The following is a 21,370-nucleotide window of genomic DNA, read 5'->3' as shown; positions in this document are numbered from 1 at the left end:
CGGTTAAACGGCGTCCCCGTGTACGCCGTGTTTTCTTAAGCGAGTCATCGGGCCGGTTCCTGATGCTCTAATGCTTTTGGTATGCGTCTCCCTGACCTAGAAACAGGGATCAGCATCGGGTTTAATCAGGCAGCGTGCTCACTGTACTCTGTGAATGAGGCGCTCATTATTAGAGGTGCTGATGAGCGGTGGCGGCGGCAAGCGGGCGGGCGGGCGGGGGCGATGAATTCCTTCTTCACCATTAGATTAGACCAGCTCATGAATATTCATGAGGTCTGCTGCACGTCATTCTCATGAACCCTCGGCGGTATGAATATTCTAATGAGGCCCGGCTTCTTCTTCTTCTTCTGCTCCTCATGAATATTCACGGCGGGAGGACGCTGGTAAACGGCGGCGCACCGCGAGGGTCAGTTGGACGCAGTGATCCAGCAGCAGCTCCGGCTTAAACCAACCATCTGGAGTGTTTAGGGGGCACAATGTGCCACGCCCCCCCCCCCCGTTAGCTCCCCAAAAAACAGAAAGTACAACACCAATGACATCACTGACCGCCGATCACTGACCGCCGACCACTGACCGCCGATCTCTGACCGCCGATCACTGACCGCCGACCACTGACCGCCGATCACTGACCGCCATCTTTAAAAGACGCCATCGCTCAATTGATCCTCAACAGGAAGTTGATCAGCTGATCAGACAAAACACCTTCTGAGGTTAAACTCTACCTGGTCCACATGATGACACGAGAAGAAGAAAACAGTTCAGTGGTGTGTTTGTGATAATTAGTGTCACAACAACTCTTCCATGTGTTGTCCTGACTAATCAGGGAGGAGTTGTTGTTGTTGTTGATGATGACGACGATGACGGAGGCTTCTTCAGCTGTTTTCAGACTCTGACTCATCCTGAAGCATCACTCTCTGTGGTGAGACGTCGCCGTGGTTCGGCGGCGAACCAAAGACCTGAGACACGGCGGGCAAAGAGGAATGCCTGAGGCGTGAGTCAGGAGGTATCTGAACAACAACAAGAAGCCGAGGAGGAAACCACCAACCAGACTGGGATCCACCCGTAACAACACCTGGTCGCTCTGAAGGAGGATGACCTGGATGACCTGCAGTTTGGTGCCACCAAACTCCAGCCAGTTTACTCTCTTCAGCCACCAAACTCCAGCCGACTCCAACGAGTTACCTCGTCAAAAGTATGAAATGTAAGTCAAAATGTATGAAATATTAAGTCAAACTTATGAGATAGGAAGTCAAAATTATCATTTACTTCATCAAAAAGTATGAAATATAAATAAAATATATGAGATATTAATTCAAATTTATGATTTACTTAGTCAAAAATATGAAAAATAAGTCAAAATGTATGAAATATTAAGTCCAAATTGTGAGATATTAAGTTAAAACTATGAGATTTGAATTAAAATTTATGAGATGTTTATTCAAAATTATACAATATTAAGTCAAATGGAAAGTTAAAACTATGATATTAAATCAAAATGTTGGTTTACTTAGTCAAAAGTATGAAAAATAAGTCAAAATGTATGAAATATTAACATCGTAAGTTAGAAGTATGAGATAGAAAGTCAAAATTATGAGATATTAATTTAAAAGTAAGCAATATTAAGTCTAAATTCTTGTGTCATGTCAAGATTATGCTTTCTTTAGTCAAACTTACTATTTTCATTTTTTATCATGTCTAACGTTTCATCTATCTTTTGTATTTCCCTGACAGAACGTTCCCAATCTGGAGTTACAGGAGGAGTAATTCAGATTATTTACATTTATTCTATTGGTATTATTGATTAATTTATTCATTGAAACCTGGAGAAACGGCAGCAGACTGATGAGACGAAGCCGAGGCATTGGGCGGTGGCGGCCGATGCCTCGGGTAAAAGCAAACCTGCAGATGTAACGTGCATATTTTGATAAGTGCAGTGGAACATTCCAGTCATTCTGTGATGAGAGCGAGCAGCGGCGAGCGCCGACGCCCCTCAAACTGACATCTTCTTCTCCTCTTCATCACGTCCTCATCACGGAGCTCCTTTCACAGAGTTTCCACTCGTCTGAAAGAAGAACTCACATGTGTTTATGTTTGTGTTTCAGACATGTGAGTTCAGCCACATTACAAGTAAATCACCCGAATACTTCCATTCAGCAGCACCGCAGTGGAAAACTACTCCGTTACCAGACGAGCTGTTAAACTGTAAACAATTAGCAGCGCTGATGGGGAAGTATGTCGGTTAAACATCTCCAGTTTCTGGGAAGGAACAAAACCAAGATGGAGACGGACAAAAACCAAGATGGAGATGGCCAAACTTGAGGCTTCAAAAAGTCTGTCCACAAACCAATGGGTGACATCACGGTGACTTCGTCTATATTTTTATGGTGGCGCTAGAGGAAACGTCAGAGGATCTCCAAAGTTACTACAACTCATCCTCAGAGGAACATGAATGTCTGAACCTCATTTCATCTCAATCCATCTAATAGTTGCTGTTGTTGTTGTTGTTGTTGTTGTTGTTGTTGTTGTTGTTGTTGTTGATATTTCACCAAAAACCCCAAATGTGGACCTCATGGTGGCGCTACAGGAAGTCACCAGGATTCATCGTCTGGGCATCATGAGTGTCAATCCATTACATATTTGTGGAGTTATTTCAGTCTGGACCGCAGCAGTGACCCGACCGAGCCAACCACTAATTGAATTAAATTACCGCTACTTCAAAAATATACATAAATACCGTGTTTGAGTACACGCAACTATTTGTTTTTCCACTAGAAATGTTGACCCAAACCACAACAGATCCGTGGAAAAGCTACTTAACATGCATGTTCTAGAAATAAAGATCCCAAACAGACCCAGTGAAATCCAAAGCGGAGGTTATTAAGACCGGATCTAGTGGACCTGTAAATGCCTGCCACAGTGTGTGATTTAATGTTTCTGCCTGCTGTTGTGTTGTTAAACACCTCATGACGTGATGTGTTATCTCTATTATCTCTGCTGCCCTTTGGCACATTCCACCAACAGCTACTGTAACCCAGAATATAAAAACTTAGTCCTGGAAACACCGCGGCTCGACTCCTTCAGAACAAGACACATTTTTCAACACTGAGGGGACATTAGAGTGAGTTATGGTGCTTCATGACGGATAATAAGTGACCTAAAACCCTAAATTGAGAGACTAATAGCAGCTGTTGAGGAGAGAGAAACCTGTGCATTTGAAGAAAGGAGGAACTTCTAGGAATGCTCAATCCCAAAAGGTCATTCAGCGTTCGGAAATGAAACCTCTCCACATCTTGAATTCTACTCCGACAAATGAAAAATGAAAAGATTTTGATATCTACCTGTGCATGGCCTGGAAATTCCACAGTTTCCTCTGAGAGCACATCAACTTTCTCCTGATTATCCTCAGATGGAAAACCCCATCGTTATTCCCAATATTCTGTCTGGAGTTGACAGTAATGGGACTGCGTCGGTGTCTTCCAGCCAAGAGTTTTCCATAAGCATGCTGAGGCATCTAAAATCATTTATTCCACTGACCTACAAAGCAGCTTAGATAATCGTGAGTTCACTAAACTTCACACTAAATGTAAAGAAATAATCTGCACAACAAGACGTATCTTTGTGCAAACCAAAGACGTAACTTTGTGCAAACTAAAGACGTAACTTTGTGCAAACTAAAGACGTAACTTTGTGCAAACCAAAGACGTAACTTTGAGCAAACCAAAGACGTAACTTTGAGCAAACTAAAGACGTAACTTACACCAAAGACGTAACTTTGTGCAAACCAGATGTAACTTTGTGCAAACTAAAGATGTAACTTTGTGAAAACCAAAGACGTAACTTTGAGCAAACTAAAGATGTAACTTACACCAAAGATGTAACTTTGTGCAAACTAAAGACGTAACTTTGTGCAAACTAAAGACGTAACTTAAACTTAAGGCGTAACTTTGTGCAAACTAAAGACGTAACTTTGAGCAGACCAAAGACGTAACTTTGAGCAAACTAAAGACGTAACTTACACCAAAGACGTAACTTTGTGCAAACCAGACGTAACTTTGTGCAAACTAAAGATGTAACTTTGTGAAAACCAAAGACGTAACTTTGAGCAAACTAAAGATGTAACTTACACCAAAGATGTAACTTTGTGCAAACTAAAGACGTAACTTTGTGCAAACTAAAGACGTAACTTAAACTTAAGGCGTAACTTTGTGCAAACTAAAGATGTAACTTACACCAAAGACGTAACTTTGTAAAAACCAAAGATGTAACTTAAACTTAAGACGTAACTTTGTGTAAACCAAAGGCTTAACTTTGTGCAAACTTTTGTGCAAACCAACGACGGAACTTTGTGCAAACTTTTGCGCAAACTTTTGCGCAAACCAACAACATAACGGTGTGCAAACGTTTGCGCAAACCAAAGACATAACGGTTGCAAAATTTTGCGCAAACCAACGACATAACGTTGTGCAAACTTTTGCGCAAACCAAAGACGTAACTTAAACTTAAGGCGTAACTTTGTGCAAACTAAAGACGTAACTTTGAGCAGACCAAAGACGTAACTTTGAGCAAACTAAAGACGTAACTTACACCAAAGATGTAACTTTGTGCAAACTAAAGACGTAACTTTGTGCAAACTAAAGACGTAACTTAAACTTAAGGCGTAACTTTGTGCAAACTAAAGATGTAACTTTGTGAAAACCAAAGACGTAACTTTGAGCAAACTAAAGATGTAACTTACACCAAAGATGTAACTTTGTGCAAACTAAAGACGTAACTTAAACTTAAGGCGTAACTTTGTGCAAACTAAAGATGTAACTTACACCAAAGACGTAACTTTGTAAAAACCAAAGATGTAACTTAAACTTAAGACGTAACTTTGTGTAAACCAAAGGCTTAACTTTGTGCAAACTTTTGTGCAAACCAACGACGGAACTTTGTGCAAACTTTTGCGCAAACTTTTGCGCAAACCAACGACATAACGGTGTGCAAACGTTTGCGCAAACCAAAGACATAACGGTTGCAAAATTTTGCGCAAACCAACGACATAACGTTGTGCAAACTTTTGCGCAAACCAAAGACGTAACTTAAACTTAAGACGTAACTTTGTGCAAACCAAAGGCTTAACTTTGTGCAAACTTTTGCGCAAACCAAAAACGTAATGTTTTGCAAACTTTTGCACAAACCAAAGACGTAACTTAAACCAAATTAAAACCTAAACTCATATTAAACCTGCCTCCATGTTGGACTCTCTAACATTCATCAATGTCAACAATTCAGATGCAACATTTTCCTGAAGTTGAACTCGACATGAAGCTCTGTGTGGATTTATTTTGCTTCTGTGAATGATTTCACAACAATAAATAGATTCTTAAATGCTTAACTTTTATATGAATTAACGTATTTCCATTGTCACAATGTTAATACATAATTTACATCTTTTGCATTTAGATTTCTTTTAATTGCTCAGTAAGAAAATGTAATATATAATATAACATTTATTCAATATATCTGGTTGTATTTGTCATATCACAGTGCATTTCTGTGAAAGAAATGAATGTTCAGTCTTGTGGGCTCATCAATATGAAGTATGATGATTATTTCTAATGTGTTTTTCATTTTCAACTCTTCAACTCTGTCTGCAGATCCCATGTGATCAAGATGTGATGTTTGGAGGGGAATTACAGAGTGGAGACTGCCGAGCTGCCATTTGCTTCCAGGCGACAGGTACTGTACCACTGAAGTGCACTGTAACTGTGTGATTGATGATCAATAACCCCACTCAGTCCTCAAACAAATTACATCTGCCACTCATTCCCATAAACCAGTCCCGAAAAAGCACATTGAGTCCTGCTCATGTCTGACAGCTCACCACGCTGTCAGACCACATAACTGTTTTAGGCTACAGGTACGTGTGTGTTAGTGTGTGTGTGTGTGTGTCACGGCGTGGCAGCGAGGCCTTCGGGCCTCCATTCATTAACATTCCTGTGTTTTGGTGAGCGACATGATAAAACAGCTCTTGTGTGTCACCTGACATCGCCACAAAGTCCGCTCTGTAATCGACTAAATCTCAACATCATTCCTCTCTGACACAACACGCTCGTCCCTCCTCCTTCAGCCTTTCAGACCACAGCTGAAGAATGTCTGCTCTCCGTGGCTCATCTTTGTTTTCAACATGTTCTTTACTAAACCACCACAGCTGGATGGGTCCTTCCTCCAGCTGCAGTTCCTCTAACGGCCACTAGGTGATACCTCCTAACAGCCACTAGGTGATGGCTTCTAACAGCCGTGAAGACAGGACGTGGGCGATGACGATGGCTGGTGATGCTTCCATGAAAACTCAGACGTTAATAAGGAAAAACTCAACTTGCAATTTTGATGATTATCATCATCTTCATAATACAATAATATAATAAAACGTTTAAATCTACATCCGTCATTGTCAATTGCGTCCCGTTGTTGCCGCTTATATTCCGTTGTTGCCGCCTATGTCTTGTCTTCATCGCCTACGTCTTGTCTTCATCGCCTACGTCTTGAAATCATCGCCTACGTCTTGTCTTCATCGCCTACGTCTTGTCTTCATCGCCTACGTCTTGAAATCATCGCCTACGTCTTGTCGTCATCACCTACGTCTTGTCTTCATCGCCTACGTCTTGAAATCATCGCCTACGTCTTGTCTTCATCGCCTACGTCTTGTCTTCATCGCCTACGTCTTGAAATCATCGCCTACGTCTTGTCTTCATCGCCTACGTCTTGTCTTCATCGTCTACGTCTTGTCTTCATCACCTACCTCCTGTCGTTCTTCATAAACCAGAGTATTGGACACATTAAAATGTTGACCTGATGGTGGCGCTAGATGAAAAGTCAGAGGGTCTCCTAAGTTAATACAGTTCCTCTTCTGAGGGGAACGTTCTTCTTTATTTCAGTTTTCTCTAACTCCCTTATCCCTGTCTCTGTCTCCCTGTCTCCATGTCTCCATGTCTCCATGTCTCCATGTCTCATTGCTGACAGTCTGAATTGACTCATCAGCTGTCAGATTACCTTATTTATAATGGTGTAATCATACTGCAGGTTTCCTCTAGCGCTGCTCCTCTTGTAGTCGCTTGTCGTCTCAGTCATGAAGGGTGTGACCCCCAGAGGTCAAACACTTGACCCCTGAAGTCCTGCTGAGATTTGCTGAGGTATAATTAGGCCTGTTAAGAGCCTTTGTCCGGCTGAGTGGGCTCATATAGAGCTCTATAGGGGGGTCTGGTCTGACCCCCTGAAGTTACAGGCTCTTCAAAATAACATTTAAACAGAAAACAACTAATGAGGATAAATGTAGGGCTGTCAATCCATCAGACATTTTTAAACATTTTTTGGACATTTTTCAGATATTTTTCAGAAAGTATTTGTACAGTTTTTGGACCTTTTTAAAACATTTTTCAGACATTTTTGGACCTGTTTTTTGAACAGTTTTCATACTTTTTTTCTGATATTTTCCAGATATTGTTTTGGAACATTTTTCAGACATTTTTTCTACCAATTTTCAGAAATTTATTTATTTTTTTTTAACTTTTTTTACACTTTTTTCGACAACATTTGAAAATTTGCCTATAATAAATAAAATTGAAATAATTAAATAATTAAACAATTAAACAATTAAAGAAATACATTTCTCAAAATGATAATATAATGGAATAAATATAGAATCTTAAATGCCAGCCCAGTACAGTTAATATAAATATATTATAAATTGTAAATAACTAAGCTCTGGAGCTTTCAATCACTTTAAGGCCTTCTTCTCCATGTTGGTACATAACTTATTAATAATAACAATAATAATAATAATAATAATAATAATAATAACTTAACAGTAAATAACTTTAACAATCTGTAACTTTATTTTAAATTCATGCTTTAAGACAAATAATTTGAATTCAACCTGTTTTAAATAATAATTAAAAAATGTATATACATGTTTTTAATCAGTTTTGCCATCATGACTATTGAAAATGTTATTGCTTACGTCAAATGTCCTCTAACTGCTCCATAATATATATAGAATATTATAATTCTATTATACGTCTTGAGTCATCGTCACGTCATCTATACGTCTTATACTTTTCTGATGAAGATGTGATGTTAACTGAATGTTAAACATCCGTTGATAAGAAGGAACAACAACAACAATAATAATAAATCCATACGACTGGTTATAAGAAATTTATTTTCCAACAATAACAAAGAACAAAATATTTCAAAAAGCATATTCATATGTTACACCGACTGTACAGGGAATCAGATGGCAGGCGTGTGCTTTACTCTACGTGACTCTAACGAAGAAGAAGAAAGAAAAACAAAAAGGAATATTTGAAGTAATTTGATGAAAAAATATGAAAAATAGAAAAAGAGATTAAGCTGATTATGGAGTGCTATTATACCCTGATACAGTGTTTAGGCCTCTTTACAACAACAGAAACATCTCTCCACAGATAAACCTCTTGGCCTCTTTGGTTCCATCATTTCATACATTTCAATTTTTGCTTCTATAAAAATAACTTTTATTCAATGGCAGTTTTTATTTTATCTTATTACGCAGCGCCCCAGTGCAAACACTCTAACGACCATTGAAGTGGTGGCGGCGGTGGAGCGTCGGACGGGAGGCGGGAAGAGAAGCGATGACGAGCTCTTTACGGTGTGAACCTGGTGAATGAGAGCATCACGCCGTTAACCTGGAAACAGCAAAGTGGCGTCAAAGTGACTGAAACTGTGTCTCCAAGTGTGTTTCGGTGCCGAACTGGGAGAATCCACTGGGACGCGTTCATTTAGACTCTATAAAATCACTGTTCATGCATCACATCTGGGTCAACGGTAGCCCCCGTTAGCCCCCGTTCGCCCCCGTTAGCCCCCGTTAGCCTCCTTTTGTGTTTCACAGGTTTTAATTGATAAAGGAAGGAATGACTGAATCTTTAAACGTTCCTCCATCACGTTACATAAAGTCGATTTCTGCTCTATTCCAAACAGAAATGGCAGCCCAAAGTGACTTTAACATCAGGTTTATTTCATATTTATTATATTATGTTATATACTCTGTAACAATGGTTCCCAACCTTTTTCTGGCTTACGTCTCGTAGGTTATATTAGTCTTTATAGAGGTACTATTATCCAGTGAATTTCAAGAAAAAGCTTTAAAGATTGAAAGAATTTTGTGTTGCCAAAGAATATATTATATTCTAGGTTGGGAACCATTGTTACGGAAGCCCTGAGAGGCAAGCGAGAATTTTTTATTATTTTTTTCTCCTGTGTTTATGACTTAAAAAGTTCCTTTTTTTGTCTCTGAAACAGGGAAAAGAAATTAGGCTGATTTTTCTTAAAAAAAAAAAAAAAAAAAAGTTACAAACTTAACTTAACTTTAAATTTTTGGGAAATTATTAGAAATTATCCTGTCAAAAAACAATTTCCACCTGTTTTACAGTCATAAACAATTATTCTGTTTCTCCTGTGTTCATGACTTAAGAGCAGGTGGAATTTTTTGCCAGGATAATCTTTAAAATTTCCTTTTTTTTGGTCTGTGAAACAGGTAAAAAAATTTAAAAATTTTAGGCTGATTTTTTTTAATTATTATTCTTTTTTTTGCCTTTTAGGAGAAAATAGGTGAAAAAAAAAACATTTCTTTAGGCTGATTTTTTTAAGTTACTTTTTTTTCTTTGCCTTTTAGGAGAAACAGGTGATTTTTTAATTTATTTTGTAAAAAAAAAAAAATAAACAAACTTTCACCATAACTTAAAAAAATCTGCCTAAAATTTAAAAATTCAAAAATGTAGGCTGATTTTTCTATTTTTTTTTGCCTCTTCGGGGAAACAGCTGTTTTTTTTGTGAAATATGTTTTTTTTTAAATTTCATCCATTTTCCCTAAGAGGCAACTTAGAAAATTCAGCCTAAAATATTTTTTTTACCTGTTTCACCGACAAAAAAAGGAACTTAGAAAGATTATCCTGCCAAAAACAAATCCACCTGTTCTTACGTCAAACACAGGAGAGAAAAGAATAATTCGATCAGATGTAGAAAATGGATTACCAGAAAAAAATAAATAATCTTGCTTGCCTTTCAGGGCTTCCGTACATCGTTCTATAACAACGTATCAATATTTTTTATTACGCTACAAGATGAACAAAGAGATGTGTCACTTCCTGCCGCCATCTTTGTTTGTAAATGCATAAAATCAACTTTATTTTGCAGCATATTTCTCCTAAAAACGACCTTATTCTAACGCAAAAACAAATACATTTAGAAAGAACCGTAATCTACCACCAGAAACAGAACCTCTTCCCGCCTCCAGGCCGAACCCGCCGCTGCTCGCCACACTTTGACATTTCAAGTATTGGTGATAGTTAGTCAGAAGAGCTTCAGTCCAGCTCGTCACGGGTAAATACTTTACATTGCATAGCTCATGCGGCACTTATTTCTTTTAGAAGGACTCATCAGGGCTCATCGTTTAAAGGCATTTCAATCTGCTAAGTGCTATCAAGGTGTGTGCGTCACTAAACTGAGCAACATGGCAACTTTTTACTTTCACCGACCGAGACGAGACTTTTTCATTTTGATCAACTGGAAGGAATCTGAAGGGTTTTATTACAACGTCCGAACAACAAGCAGAGAAATGTGAAGTCATCCCTGATATTCATGATTCCATCTTCAAGTGCTCGTCACCCACTGTTAGTTAGATAGCTGGTCTGTCTCCAGCTCCATCATGACGTCGACACTAAGAAGGGGTCTATTTGAGACCGGGAGTTTGAGGACGGGAGTTAATAATTTGAGGGAAATGTTTATCTAGATGGTTGATAAAAGTTAAAATACCAACAATGAAGATAACAGAATGAGTTTCAGGTGTTACACTTCACATCGTCTACCTTTTAGTTGAGAGGTTTGAAGTGCTGCACGTTGGTGGCTGATGTTTGAACATGAACGAGGCTGAATCACCCCCAACCTCGTGACCCACGTAAGGCTCCTCTGGAGACGTTTAAGGTCGGGTTTATGTTCTACACATGAAGAGTTTAATCCCAAAACTTCTACACAAGTGGTACCTACTCTAACAATAGCAGGAAATCACATCGACTGATGTAAAGGCTCGTAGGTTTAGCAAACCAGATCCTCACTATCCGTAGAGATATTGAACGAAGAACGTCAAGAGATTGATTGTTTTCCAAAGATATTTAAAGATCTGGAAGAGAACTCTTCACGTCCCTTTGAAGGAATATAACCAAATATATCAACAAACATAAATATATATACAAGTTGTTTTGTGCAGGCATACATGAGGGGGTGTAGATACGTGTGCATGAGGTTGTGTGTGCGCATGTTTTCCATCGTCGTCCATAAATATTTCTATATTTCGTCAGTTAAATACTCAAGCGCAGCCGCACTCCTCCACGATCATGTTGGGAACGTCCCGCTTGACGATGTTGTACTCGTCGTCGAAGTAGAGCATGGACATGGTGCTGAGCTTGGTGGGGATGCAGCAGGAGTTCATGGAGCCCGGGCTCATCCCACGCATGCGGTACTGGTTCACCACCGCCGTGTGGAAGGACGACGCCGAGCCGGGGACGCCCGCCATGTAGGCCGGGCAGTTCCCCTCGCAGTAGTTCCCAAAGTAGCCCGACGGCGCGATGATCCAGTCGTTCCAGCCGATGAGCCGGAAGTCTATGTAGAACTGCTGACGGCAGCACAGGCTGCTGCTGCCGTCGCACTCCAGCCCCCTCTTGCGGATCCGGTGCTTGCTGTCGGACTGCCGCGCCTGCACCACCAGGAAGGGCCGGTGGGACTCGTCGTTGCGGTTGAGCAGCACGGGGACGACTCCTTCCGCGTCGCAGCCCTCGCAGCGCACGTCCAGGTTCTGGCGCCGGTCGCCCTTCTCGAACACCAACCGCACGGCGTCCGTGAGCGTGAAGGTGTGCCAGCCGCTGCGCTTCAGCTCCAGGCGCTTCTCCACCAGGTTCCACTTGCTGCCGAGGCCGGGCTCCTGGTAGTACACCTTCACCGTCACCTTCCGCCTCGGGCGCACCTCCAACGGGGACGGCGCCAGCTTGAAGTAGAGCCAGAGGGTGGCCTGCGTCACGTAGAGGTGCTGGTTGCCCTCGCTGGAGATCAGGAAGAACAGGCTGGACTTGGACGTCACCATGTCATCTGGGGAAACACATCGGAGGGATTATTAATAAACACAACGAGACGTCGGACAACCAAAACACCGGAGGGGGGGGGACTCTGGAACGGCCTCCTCTCAGTTCAGGGTGGCAGCACAGATCCTGCGGACTGTGACAGGAAGGCGTTGGGCGCTCGGCCCACTTGGCCTCCGAGTTGGCCCAAATATGAGGAGGAAGGTGGGGGCTTAAGAGAGCGCAACACAAAGGTTCAAAGACTTTGTGTTGAATGCTGCCTGAAAATGAGATCTTATGGAGCCTAACTGTCCTCACAATGAGGCCTGAGAGCTCGTCGCAGCGCCAGCAACAAACCGGGAGAATGAAGACGCAGCAAATAAAACCATTTACATGACATTAGCTGGTTCTCAGAAGTACCAGCGGACTGGACATGGTCCCAGGCTTTTTATTTACCGACCATTTGTGAGACTGAGGCCTTTGGAAACAGAAATCTGAAATTCATTCTTTCACTTTCGTTTATTCCAGATTACATTTCTCAGTATCAACAAGTCAAGTGAGTCATTAGTATCAACAGTCTTTAGTCAAGTGAGTCGTTAGTATCAACAGTCTTTAGTGAAGTGAGTCGTTAGTATCAACAGTCTTTAGTGAAGTGAGTCGTTAGTATCAACAGTCTTTAGTCAAGTGAGTCGTTAGTATCAACAGTCTTTAGTCAAGTGAGTCGTTAGTATCAACAGTCTTTAGTCAAGTGAGTCGTTAGTATCAACAGTCTTTAGTGAAGTGAGTCGTTAGTATCAACAGTCTTTAGTCAAGTGAGTCGTTAGTATCAACAGTCTTTAGTCAAGTGAGTCGTTAGTATCAACAGTCTTTAGTGAAGTGAGTCGTTAGTATCAACAGTCTTTAGTCAAGTGAGTCGTTAGTATCAACAGTCTTTAGTGAAGTGAGTCGTTAGTATCAACAGTCTTTAGTCAAGTGAGTCGTTAGTATCAACAGTCTTTAGTCAAGTGAGTCGTTAGTATCAACAGTCTTTAGTGAAGTGAGTCGTTAGTATCAACAGTCTTTAGTGAAGTGAGTCGTTAGTATCAACAGTCTTTAGTCAAGTGAGTCGTTAGTATCAACAGTCTTTAGTCAAGTGAGTCGTTAGTATCAACAGTCTTTAGTGAAGTGAGTCGTTAGTATCAACAGTCTTTAGTCAAGTGAGTCGTTAGTATCGCAGTCCTGTGTGTAACATGAGTCATTAGTATTGCAGTCCCAGGAGTCCGGGAGTCGCTAGTATCGTCAGCTCCATGAGTCACATGACTCGTCATTATCGTCAGTCCCATGAGTCGCTATAGTCACATGACTCATTATCGTGAGTCGTTAGTCAGTGACGTTAACGTCAACCCCGACCGTTTCCTAAGCCAAACTAAGTGGTTGTGTTTCCTAAACCTAACTTCCTGTGAAAATGGAGGTTTATTTTGAAAGGACACTATGCGTGCGTTTATTGACACGCCGTCCCTGGTTCGTGCGTCGGTCTCTGATGCCGAGGGGCGCTGACCAGGCGGCGCTATCTGACGCGTTGGGAGTGAGGTTGCAGGTTGCAGGTTGCAGGTTGCAGGTTGCAGGTTGCATTGGCGCCACAGAAATGGATTTTAAAGGGATCAAACTTTGTTGGCGAGCATCACAGCGAGCGCTGTGCTTTCTTTTATAGCGAGCCTCCACATGCATTACCTCATCCATCACAAGACGAGGTAATCTCTGAGTCATGACTCAGCAGCTTGAGATCACACTGCTGCTGCAGATTAGAGCGCCCGGTTAATGGTTAAAGATGGTTAATTGACGGTTTGGGAGGGAACTCATCGGTCACAGACGAGCAGCTGCTTTGTCTGAGATGCTAATGAGGAGATTCCTCACATGACCTCCAGGACGAGATAAACTCAGGACGACCAAACACTCCCCGGCATCGCTCCGCTCGCTGTTCGGCAAATATTTAGGTCTTGATTTCTCTCTGGTGACGGCGATGTTTAGTGATTAATAACAGGCCGATAAATAAACCAGCGGTTGAGTAACACACTTCCGACAGAAGACCAATCTTCTGTGGAAATCTGTGGTTTAAAAACGCTGACACGACGCGGCTCACGGCATGAGGAAGTTACATCCATTGAAATGGAAAAAGAGGAAGTTGTTTAAGCATTTGAATAATGTTTTAAACAACTTCCTCCTTTTCCTTCATAACCAGGGAATGAGTCACAACATGCTGGATATCTGCAGGCTGACTGGAGGATTCTCATCTACACTTCCATTTACACTACAAACGATGAAGATCATAAAATGTGATTGAAAGCTCCACAGCAGCGTCTAAACTGACCTGGAGGGGTGGGATCAGATTTGATTGGTTTTAATGATTTTAATGATTTACCAAAAAATACAAAATAATATCTATTAATAATAAATATAATAATAATAATAATAATAATAATAATAATAATAATAATAACAAAAATAATTAATAATAATGATAATGATAATAAAAGATTGTTTTTTGATCAAATTTCATTTGGAAATCATTAAAAAAAATACATAATATAAATTAATAATAAATATAATAATATAAAATAAATAAATACAATAAAAAACAATAATAATTAAATATACATAATAATCAAAATTAAAAAAATATATAATACTAATAAAAAACAACAACGATGGAGATTGTTTTGGTAAACTTGGAGCTAAATAGAAAGTTGGAACCGAGCTGTTAATTTGCACAGAAGACGCGTTCATGAACAGTCAGAATCTGGACGACAAACTGTGATGCAGTAAAATAACAAACCACCACCGTGCACTACCCTCACACACACACACACACACACACACACACACACACACACACACAGTGAATAGTAAGGGGCTGCCAGGCTGCAGAGTTCAGCTCGTCAATCTGCATTCAGGCTGCACGACGGCCGACACAAAAGCTGTGACCTTATACTGAGGGGACTGATTCAACACAGCGCCGCCATCACACACACACACACACACACACACACACACACACACTGGATGTGGAGGCATGTGCACGCCAACGCAGACACTCACAGTTGAGAAAACACACATAATGACGTGACAGAGACACTCTGACATCATGTTCAGCGTTAAGCTGCTGATGTGGAAACCAGATGTTTCAGACACACGTGGGCGAAGCAGGTGGCGTCGTTGATCATTCTCAGCTCCTCTCAGAGTAAAGAAGTGTTCCTCTGAGCCGCCGCCTTGTCGCCGTGCCACGTCCCCGCTGACAGCCGCTCAGCGCCGGCCAACGCGGGCCAACTGGCAGGCGCACGGCGGCGAGGTGGAAGGTCTACAGAGAGAAACATTCGGAGACTAAAAGGCTCTCAGCGGGGATGCTGAGCTGTTTATGTTTGCTTCTAGGAAAGTGAACACAACACCGGGGCGGACGCCAGGAGTCCCAGATGTCCAACTCACTGTGCAGCACGTGAACGCAGCGTTAAAAACTAAATCAGCTCTCCATCCACCAAACTACACTCAATCTAGATGATGAAACTAGTTAAATTAGATGAAATCAGCTCCAGCTGCTGCAGATGTTTGTCTGTCTGAGTGTAAATAAATATATATGAATGCAGCTTCTGGGAGCTGATCTCTCTGTCATGCAGGTAGCAGCTGCAGCAGTCTCTGCTTTTATTTTGGCGGGTTTTCAAGCCCCTGTATCAACATCTGTTCAACATCAGCATATCCTCTGGGTTGTTTCTCATTCAGCCAGTATATAAAGATAATCACACAGTTTCAACAAGTGTCCTGCCTCCTTTTTATGGAGCTGCAGAGTCTCATAAAGACTCCAGATTGATGCCACTTGTTCCAGTCTGGATGCTGCGTGTTTTAAAGATTAGCAGCTTCTGCATCAGATGCATTCATCATCCTTCAAAGACTCACTGTCAAACAACCTTCTAGACTGGGTTTACTAAAATAAGCAGAACAATGAGTGGAGTTTGGTTGATACTCTACACTTATAAAACACATTACCAGATGATCTTTTAGAGACTTTTATATTTCTTATAGTATCGCTGAAGCTTTCCTTTAATATTCATGTATGACTTACAGTTTTTAAGGCACTTTACTGTGTTTTTGTGACTTTACTCGTCCTTAAAAACGGTTGATTTCCAATGGGAGTTTGGTGGATATTTTGTTTTCCAAGTGAGGAAACCACTGCCTCCTTTTTATGGAGCTGCCGAGTCTAATAAAGACACATCTAACTGTAGACTCCAGACATGTTAAATGTAAGTTTTTGCCACTTTAGCAGCCTGGATGCTGAGTGTTTTAGAGGTAAGCAGCTCCTGCCTCAGCTGTCCCTGCAGGATGCTTTACTGCAGACAAAGTCATGCTTCTTTCTCTAAAAACAGCAGCAAAAATCTACCAGAATTTCACATTTTTCCATAAAAAATTATTATCATTATAAGCAATTATTTATTTTGTATTATTTTTATTTTATGTATCTATTATTATTTTTGATGATATTTATTTATTATTATTATATTTAATTGTGTTAATTTATATTCTTAGGTAATTCTTTTGTTAATAATTTACAATGCATATCTTGGGTGGTGTTTATTTTATTAATTTTATTAATTTATTATTATTTATTTATTTAGTTTTATTTTATTTATTTGTATTTTATTAATTTTTAATTTATATTATTATAAATAAGTTGCTTTTTGTGGTTTATTCTAAGAAACTGAGTGAAATCAGGTGGAACTTTGTTGTTATATGTCAGATTTGTTTCATTATTTTATTTTATGTATCTATTATTATTTTTGATGGTATTTATTTATTATTATTATATTTAATTTATTTATTATTATTTATTTGTATTTTATTAATTTTTAAATTTATATTATTATAAATAAGTTGCTTTTTGTGGTTTATTCTAAGAACACACGATGAATCTGAGTTACCTCGTCAAAAGTATGAAATGTAAGTCAAAATGTATGAAATATTAAGTCAAACTTATGATATAGGGAGTCAAAATTATGATTTACTTCCTCAAAAAGTATGAAATATAAATAAAATTTATGAAATATTAAGTGAAATTTATATTGTAGTAAGTCGAAATGTATGAGATATTAAATCAAAATTATGATTTACTTAGTCAAAAGTATGAAAAATAAGTCAAAATGTATGAAATATTAACATAGTAAGTATAGAAGGTGAAATCAGGTGGGACTTTGTCGTTATATATCAGATTTGTGTCATTAAAAAGTTCACTTTAAGTGTCTCCATCACGCACCTTTCTCTGCGAAGCTGATGATCTCGGAGCTCTCCTCCAGCAGGTCGTTGCTCATCGGGTGTCCGTCCATGTTGGGGATCTCCATCCTGCCGTCCTCCCGCAGCTTCCCGGCGTGCAGCTTCCGCAGCGCTGTCACCATGGCCGCCTTGGACACCACCGGGTGCGTGATGTTGGGTCTCTCTCGCATCTGCAGCCGGCTCAGGATGTGCCTCTTCACCGCCTCCATGAAGTCCACGTTCAGCCGGCCAGACTCCGGCTCCTCCGGCTGCACCACGCCGCAGGACGCGCAGGTATCCCGGGACGACGTGAGCGCCTCCTCCGCCTCGGTGCTGGAGCTGGAGGTGGAGGAGATGGAGATGGAGAGGACGCAAGCCACGAGGAGAGCCAGTCGGAGGAGACAGCTACTCATTTTCTGTTCGAGGAGTTGTAGAATCACTTTTTTTTTGTCTCTTTTAGTCAGAGTTAAACACGCAACAGGAGCTCAGTCCAGAGCTGCCTCCATGCGTAAAGACGCACCAGTCACTTTACTCCCATCCAGTCCAGCAGACAGTAGGGATTCCAGTCCAGCAGACAGCAGGTTTATTACATCGTTATATTCATGCATGTCTTTGCTCATTCCTCTTTATTCCTCTCTAGTCCTCTTTATTCCTCTTTATTTAACGCAGCAGGAGCAGCTTCACACCAACATCACACATGCTTTCATTAATCCAAAAAAACCGAGAAGAAGAATCCAACCTGGACAAGTTCACTCCATCATCATCATCTTCCTGTCTGTGTATCCTCTAGATGTGGTTATTAGATCCAGTGAGGTGCTGCTGCCGGAGTGCCGCTGCGCAATGAAGAAGAAGAAGATGATGAAGGTGGTGGTGGTGATGAGGAGGAAGAGGAAGAGGAGGAGGAGGAGGAGAAGAGGGAGGTGAGCCAGAGAGCGCACCGAGCAGCGTTTCCATTCTGCCGTCTGGAGCCGCCACACAGAGACAACTCTTTATATATCAGGGGTCAAAACCAGGGGGGCGGGGTTAGCGAGCGAGGGGGGCGGGGTTAGTAGTAGTAATAATAATAATAATAATAATAATAATAATAATAATAATAATGATATTAATAATAATAATAATAATAATTATTATTATTATTATTAATAATATTAATAATAATAATAATAATAATAGTAATAATTCTAATAATAAGGGACTATTAACCAAACTAATACAGGCTTTTATCACCATTAAAGTACACACTTTATGTACTGTTGTACTGCAGTTTATTCAGAGTACTACTGCAGAATACTGAAGACTTATTGCTGAAGAAGTATTCAGATACTTTTTATTTTTTATTTTTTTATTTAAGGTTAAAGGAATACATACACACATTTGAAACACACAAACATAAGAAAAAGAAAAGAAATGTCTGACTCTTCAGTCACATTGTCTGAGTCTTCAGATACTTTGCAGCTCCTGCATTCAACATATTACATAAAAGTACAAAAACATCATCAGGAAAATGTATTTATTCAACTTTTATGTAACTTTAATCATCCTTAAAAACGGTTATTTTCCAATAGGAGTTTGGTGGACTTTGATATGTCGTTCTTCTGCTGGATTCAACGGAGGAAACGACTTCAGACGTGTTAAATGTACGTTCTTTTCTGATAAATTGATGCCACTTTTTCCAGTCTGGATGCTGCGTGTTTAAAGATTAGCAGCTCCTGCATCAGATGCATTCATCGTCCTTCAAAGACTAACTGTCAAACAACCTTCTAGACGGATTTTACTAAAATAAGCAGAACAATGAGTGAAGTTTGGTTGACACTTTGAAACCAGAGGATCTCTTGTTCTCTTCTATGTATTGCTTTATATGTAAAATATGAATATGCAAAGTAACTATAGAGGTCAGATAAAATCTTTATTCCATTTATTAAACTTTGGTGGACTCTGATATTTTGCTCTCGGGCCGGATTTGAGTGAGGAAACGACCGAATTACACAGATATATGATGGGATTTAATGTGACATTTGTGTGTGGAGACGTGACCAAAACTATGCATGTGATTGTTGAAGACACATTTAGAGACAAATGTAACATTAAATGGATAAAATGTAAAATATAAAAGTCTGTAATTACTGCAGGAGATGACTAACAATAATAATCACTGCAGTATTTCAGCTCCTTAAAAAGCTCAAAAAGACGTCAACGTATGTAAATATAGCAGGACGTGGCGACAACAACATTTGTTAGTTAAAAACTCTGAAACCAAATGAGACGTCCGGACATACAGAGCCGGGGTGACCTTTGACCTCTCAACTGCTGATTATCATAAGGCCAAAACAAGCCGCGGTGGAACAACATGTGATCCTGCTTTTATTAAAAAATCACTCTGATTCATTACACGTGTTGTTTTGTTTAAATCCTCTGAGATCTGAAACAGATATGTGCGCTTTAATTCAGGGAGAAATATGCAAAATGATGTTTTATGACCTTTAAATCAACTCAGAGGTCCTTTAAAGGTTTAATGTTGATGGTTTTACTTCATTAGAGGCAGATAAAGACCAGACTCTGTTTGATCAGAGATGAAATTACGCCATCTTTGGTCCAAACACTGGAACTACATGGAACTGCTTTATAACCTGTAATAATTACCATATATTGTATTATATTTTATCATTTTTAAATGTCATTTTTAATACTATTTTTTTTTAATTGTAGTTTAGTGTATCAAGGTATGTTTTTTATTATTTTTTTTATTATTATTTTTATTATTATTATTTTTATTTTTTATTTTTTTCACAAACGAATACAAAAAAGTATATAAATTATTTAAAAGATTATGGTATCAAAATAAAACAAAATAAAACAGAGCAATGTGAGACAAATAAATAGTCTAAATGAGTTGAAAATTACAAAATTATAATAATACTAAAATAAATAAATAGATTTTAAGGACTACAAGGAATTTTGTGACATCACTTCCTGTTACTGTTATCCGAGAAGAGAAATATATATATCATTTTGTGACAGCCATAAATACATTTTATCTATATTATATATATTTTTATTTTTATTAAATTATTTATTTATTTTATACACAATTTTATTTAGCAAATAAAAAGTAAATATCACGTCAGGCACAAACAAAAACAAAAAAGTATGTAAATATTAAAAAAATTATGGTATTAAAATAAAACAAAATAAAAAAATGCAATGTGAGACAAATAAATATTCTAAATGAGTTGAAAGTAGCATAATTATAATAATACTAAAATAAATAAATTGATTTTAAAGACTACAAGGAATTTCATGACATCACTTCCTGTCAATGTTATCTGAGAAGAGAAATATATATATATATATATATATATGTACAATTTTGTGACAGCCATAAATACATTTTTTATTTTTATTAAATTATTTATTTATTTTCTAATACTATTGAAAAAAAATGTGGTTAGTTTAATGTATTAATGTATATATATATATATATATATATATATATATATATATATATACATTTTCTTTTTTTTCTTTTACACAATTTTATTTAGCAAAAACTACAAAAAGTATATAATTTTTTTTTTTTAATAAGATGAAAATAAAATAAAATAACTCATTGCATTGTGAGAGATAAATGAGTTGAAAAATAAATAGATAGAATAATACTAAAATAAATAGAGTTTAAGGACTACAAGGAATTTCTTGACGTCACATCCTGTTACTGTTATCTGTGATAGAAGAAAGGGTAAGAGGTATCACTCCGTGTCTGTTTTCCAGCTCATCATTCCGGGAGCTATATTTGAAAAAGCCGTATATTAACGGCATTTGATGGAAGATTTAAGTGTTGATATAAATCACATAATATAAGAAAGTGTTCGTTCGTGTAGTTTGTTTTATAAGTGTAATTTGTGGCTATATTTCATGGGATCACTTGTAACGGCCAGCTGTTTCTCGCTCCGTTTTTGACCTCCAGAGTGACT

At 39.0% G+C, this 21,370-nt stretch overlaps 1 protein-coding gene across 1 annotated transcript; it reads right to left on the bottom strand.

Moving 5' to 3' along the window:
• Positions 1-9,766: 9,766 nt before the first annotated feature.
• Positions 9,767-18,354, bottom strand: LOC119483924 (inhibin beta B chain-like). The gene is made up of 2 exons (XM_037762421.1): positions 17,404-18,354; positions 9,767-12,159 (listed from the first exon to the last, which is right to left on the bottom strand). The coding sequence occupies exons 1-2, from the start codon at positions 17,810-17,812 to the stop codon at positions 11,384-11,386; spliced, it is 1,185 nt and encodes a 394-aa protein (XP_037618349.1). The 5' UTR covers positions 17,813-18,354; the 3' UTR covers positions 9,767-11,383.
• Between the last annotated feature and the right edge of the window lie 3,016 nt (positions 18,355-21,370).

This window comes from Sebastes umbrosus, chromosome 24 (genome assembly GCF_015220745.1).
Source record: "Sebastes umbrosus isolate fSebUmb1 chromosome 24, fSebUmb1.pri, whole genome shotgun sequence".
Classification (NCBI taxonomy): domain Eukaryota; kingdom Metazoa; phylum Chordata; class Actinopteri; order Perciformes; family Sebastidae; genus Sebastes; species Sebastes umbrosus.
Note: the sequence above shows the minus strand (reverse complement) of the source record. Positions and strands in the feature narration are given on the sequence as shown.

What these genes read in the sequence shown, in the direction of transcription:
- LOC119483924 (XM_037762421.1), bottom strand. Translation starts at nt 17,812, where the DNA reads ATGAGTAGCTGTCTCCTCCGACTGGCTCTCCTCGTGGCTTGCGTCCTC. An exon ending in CATCAGCTTCGCAGAGAAAG is followed by an intron (nt 12,160 to 17,403) that starts GTGCGTGATGGA and finishes GTGTTTCCCCAG; the next exon opens with ATGACATGGTGACGTCCAAG.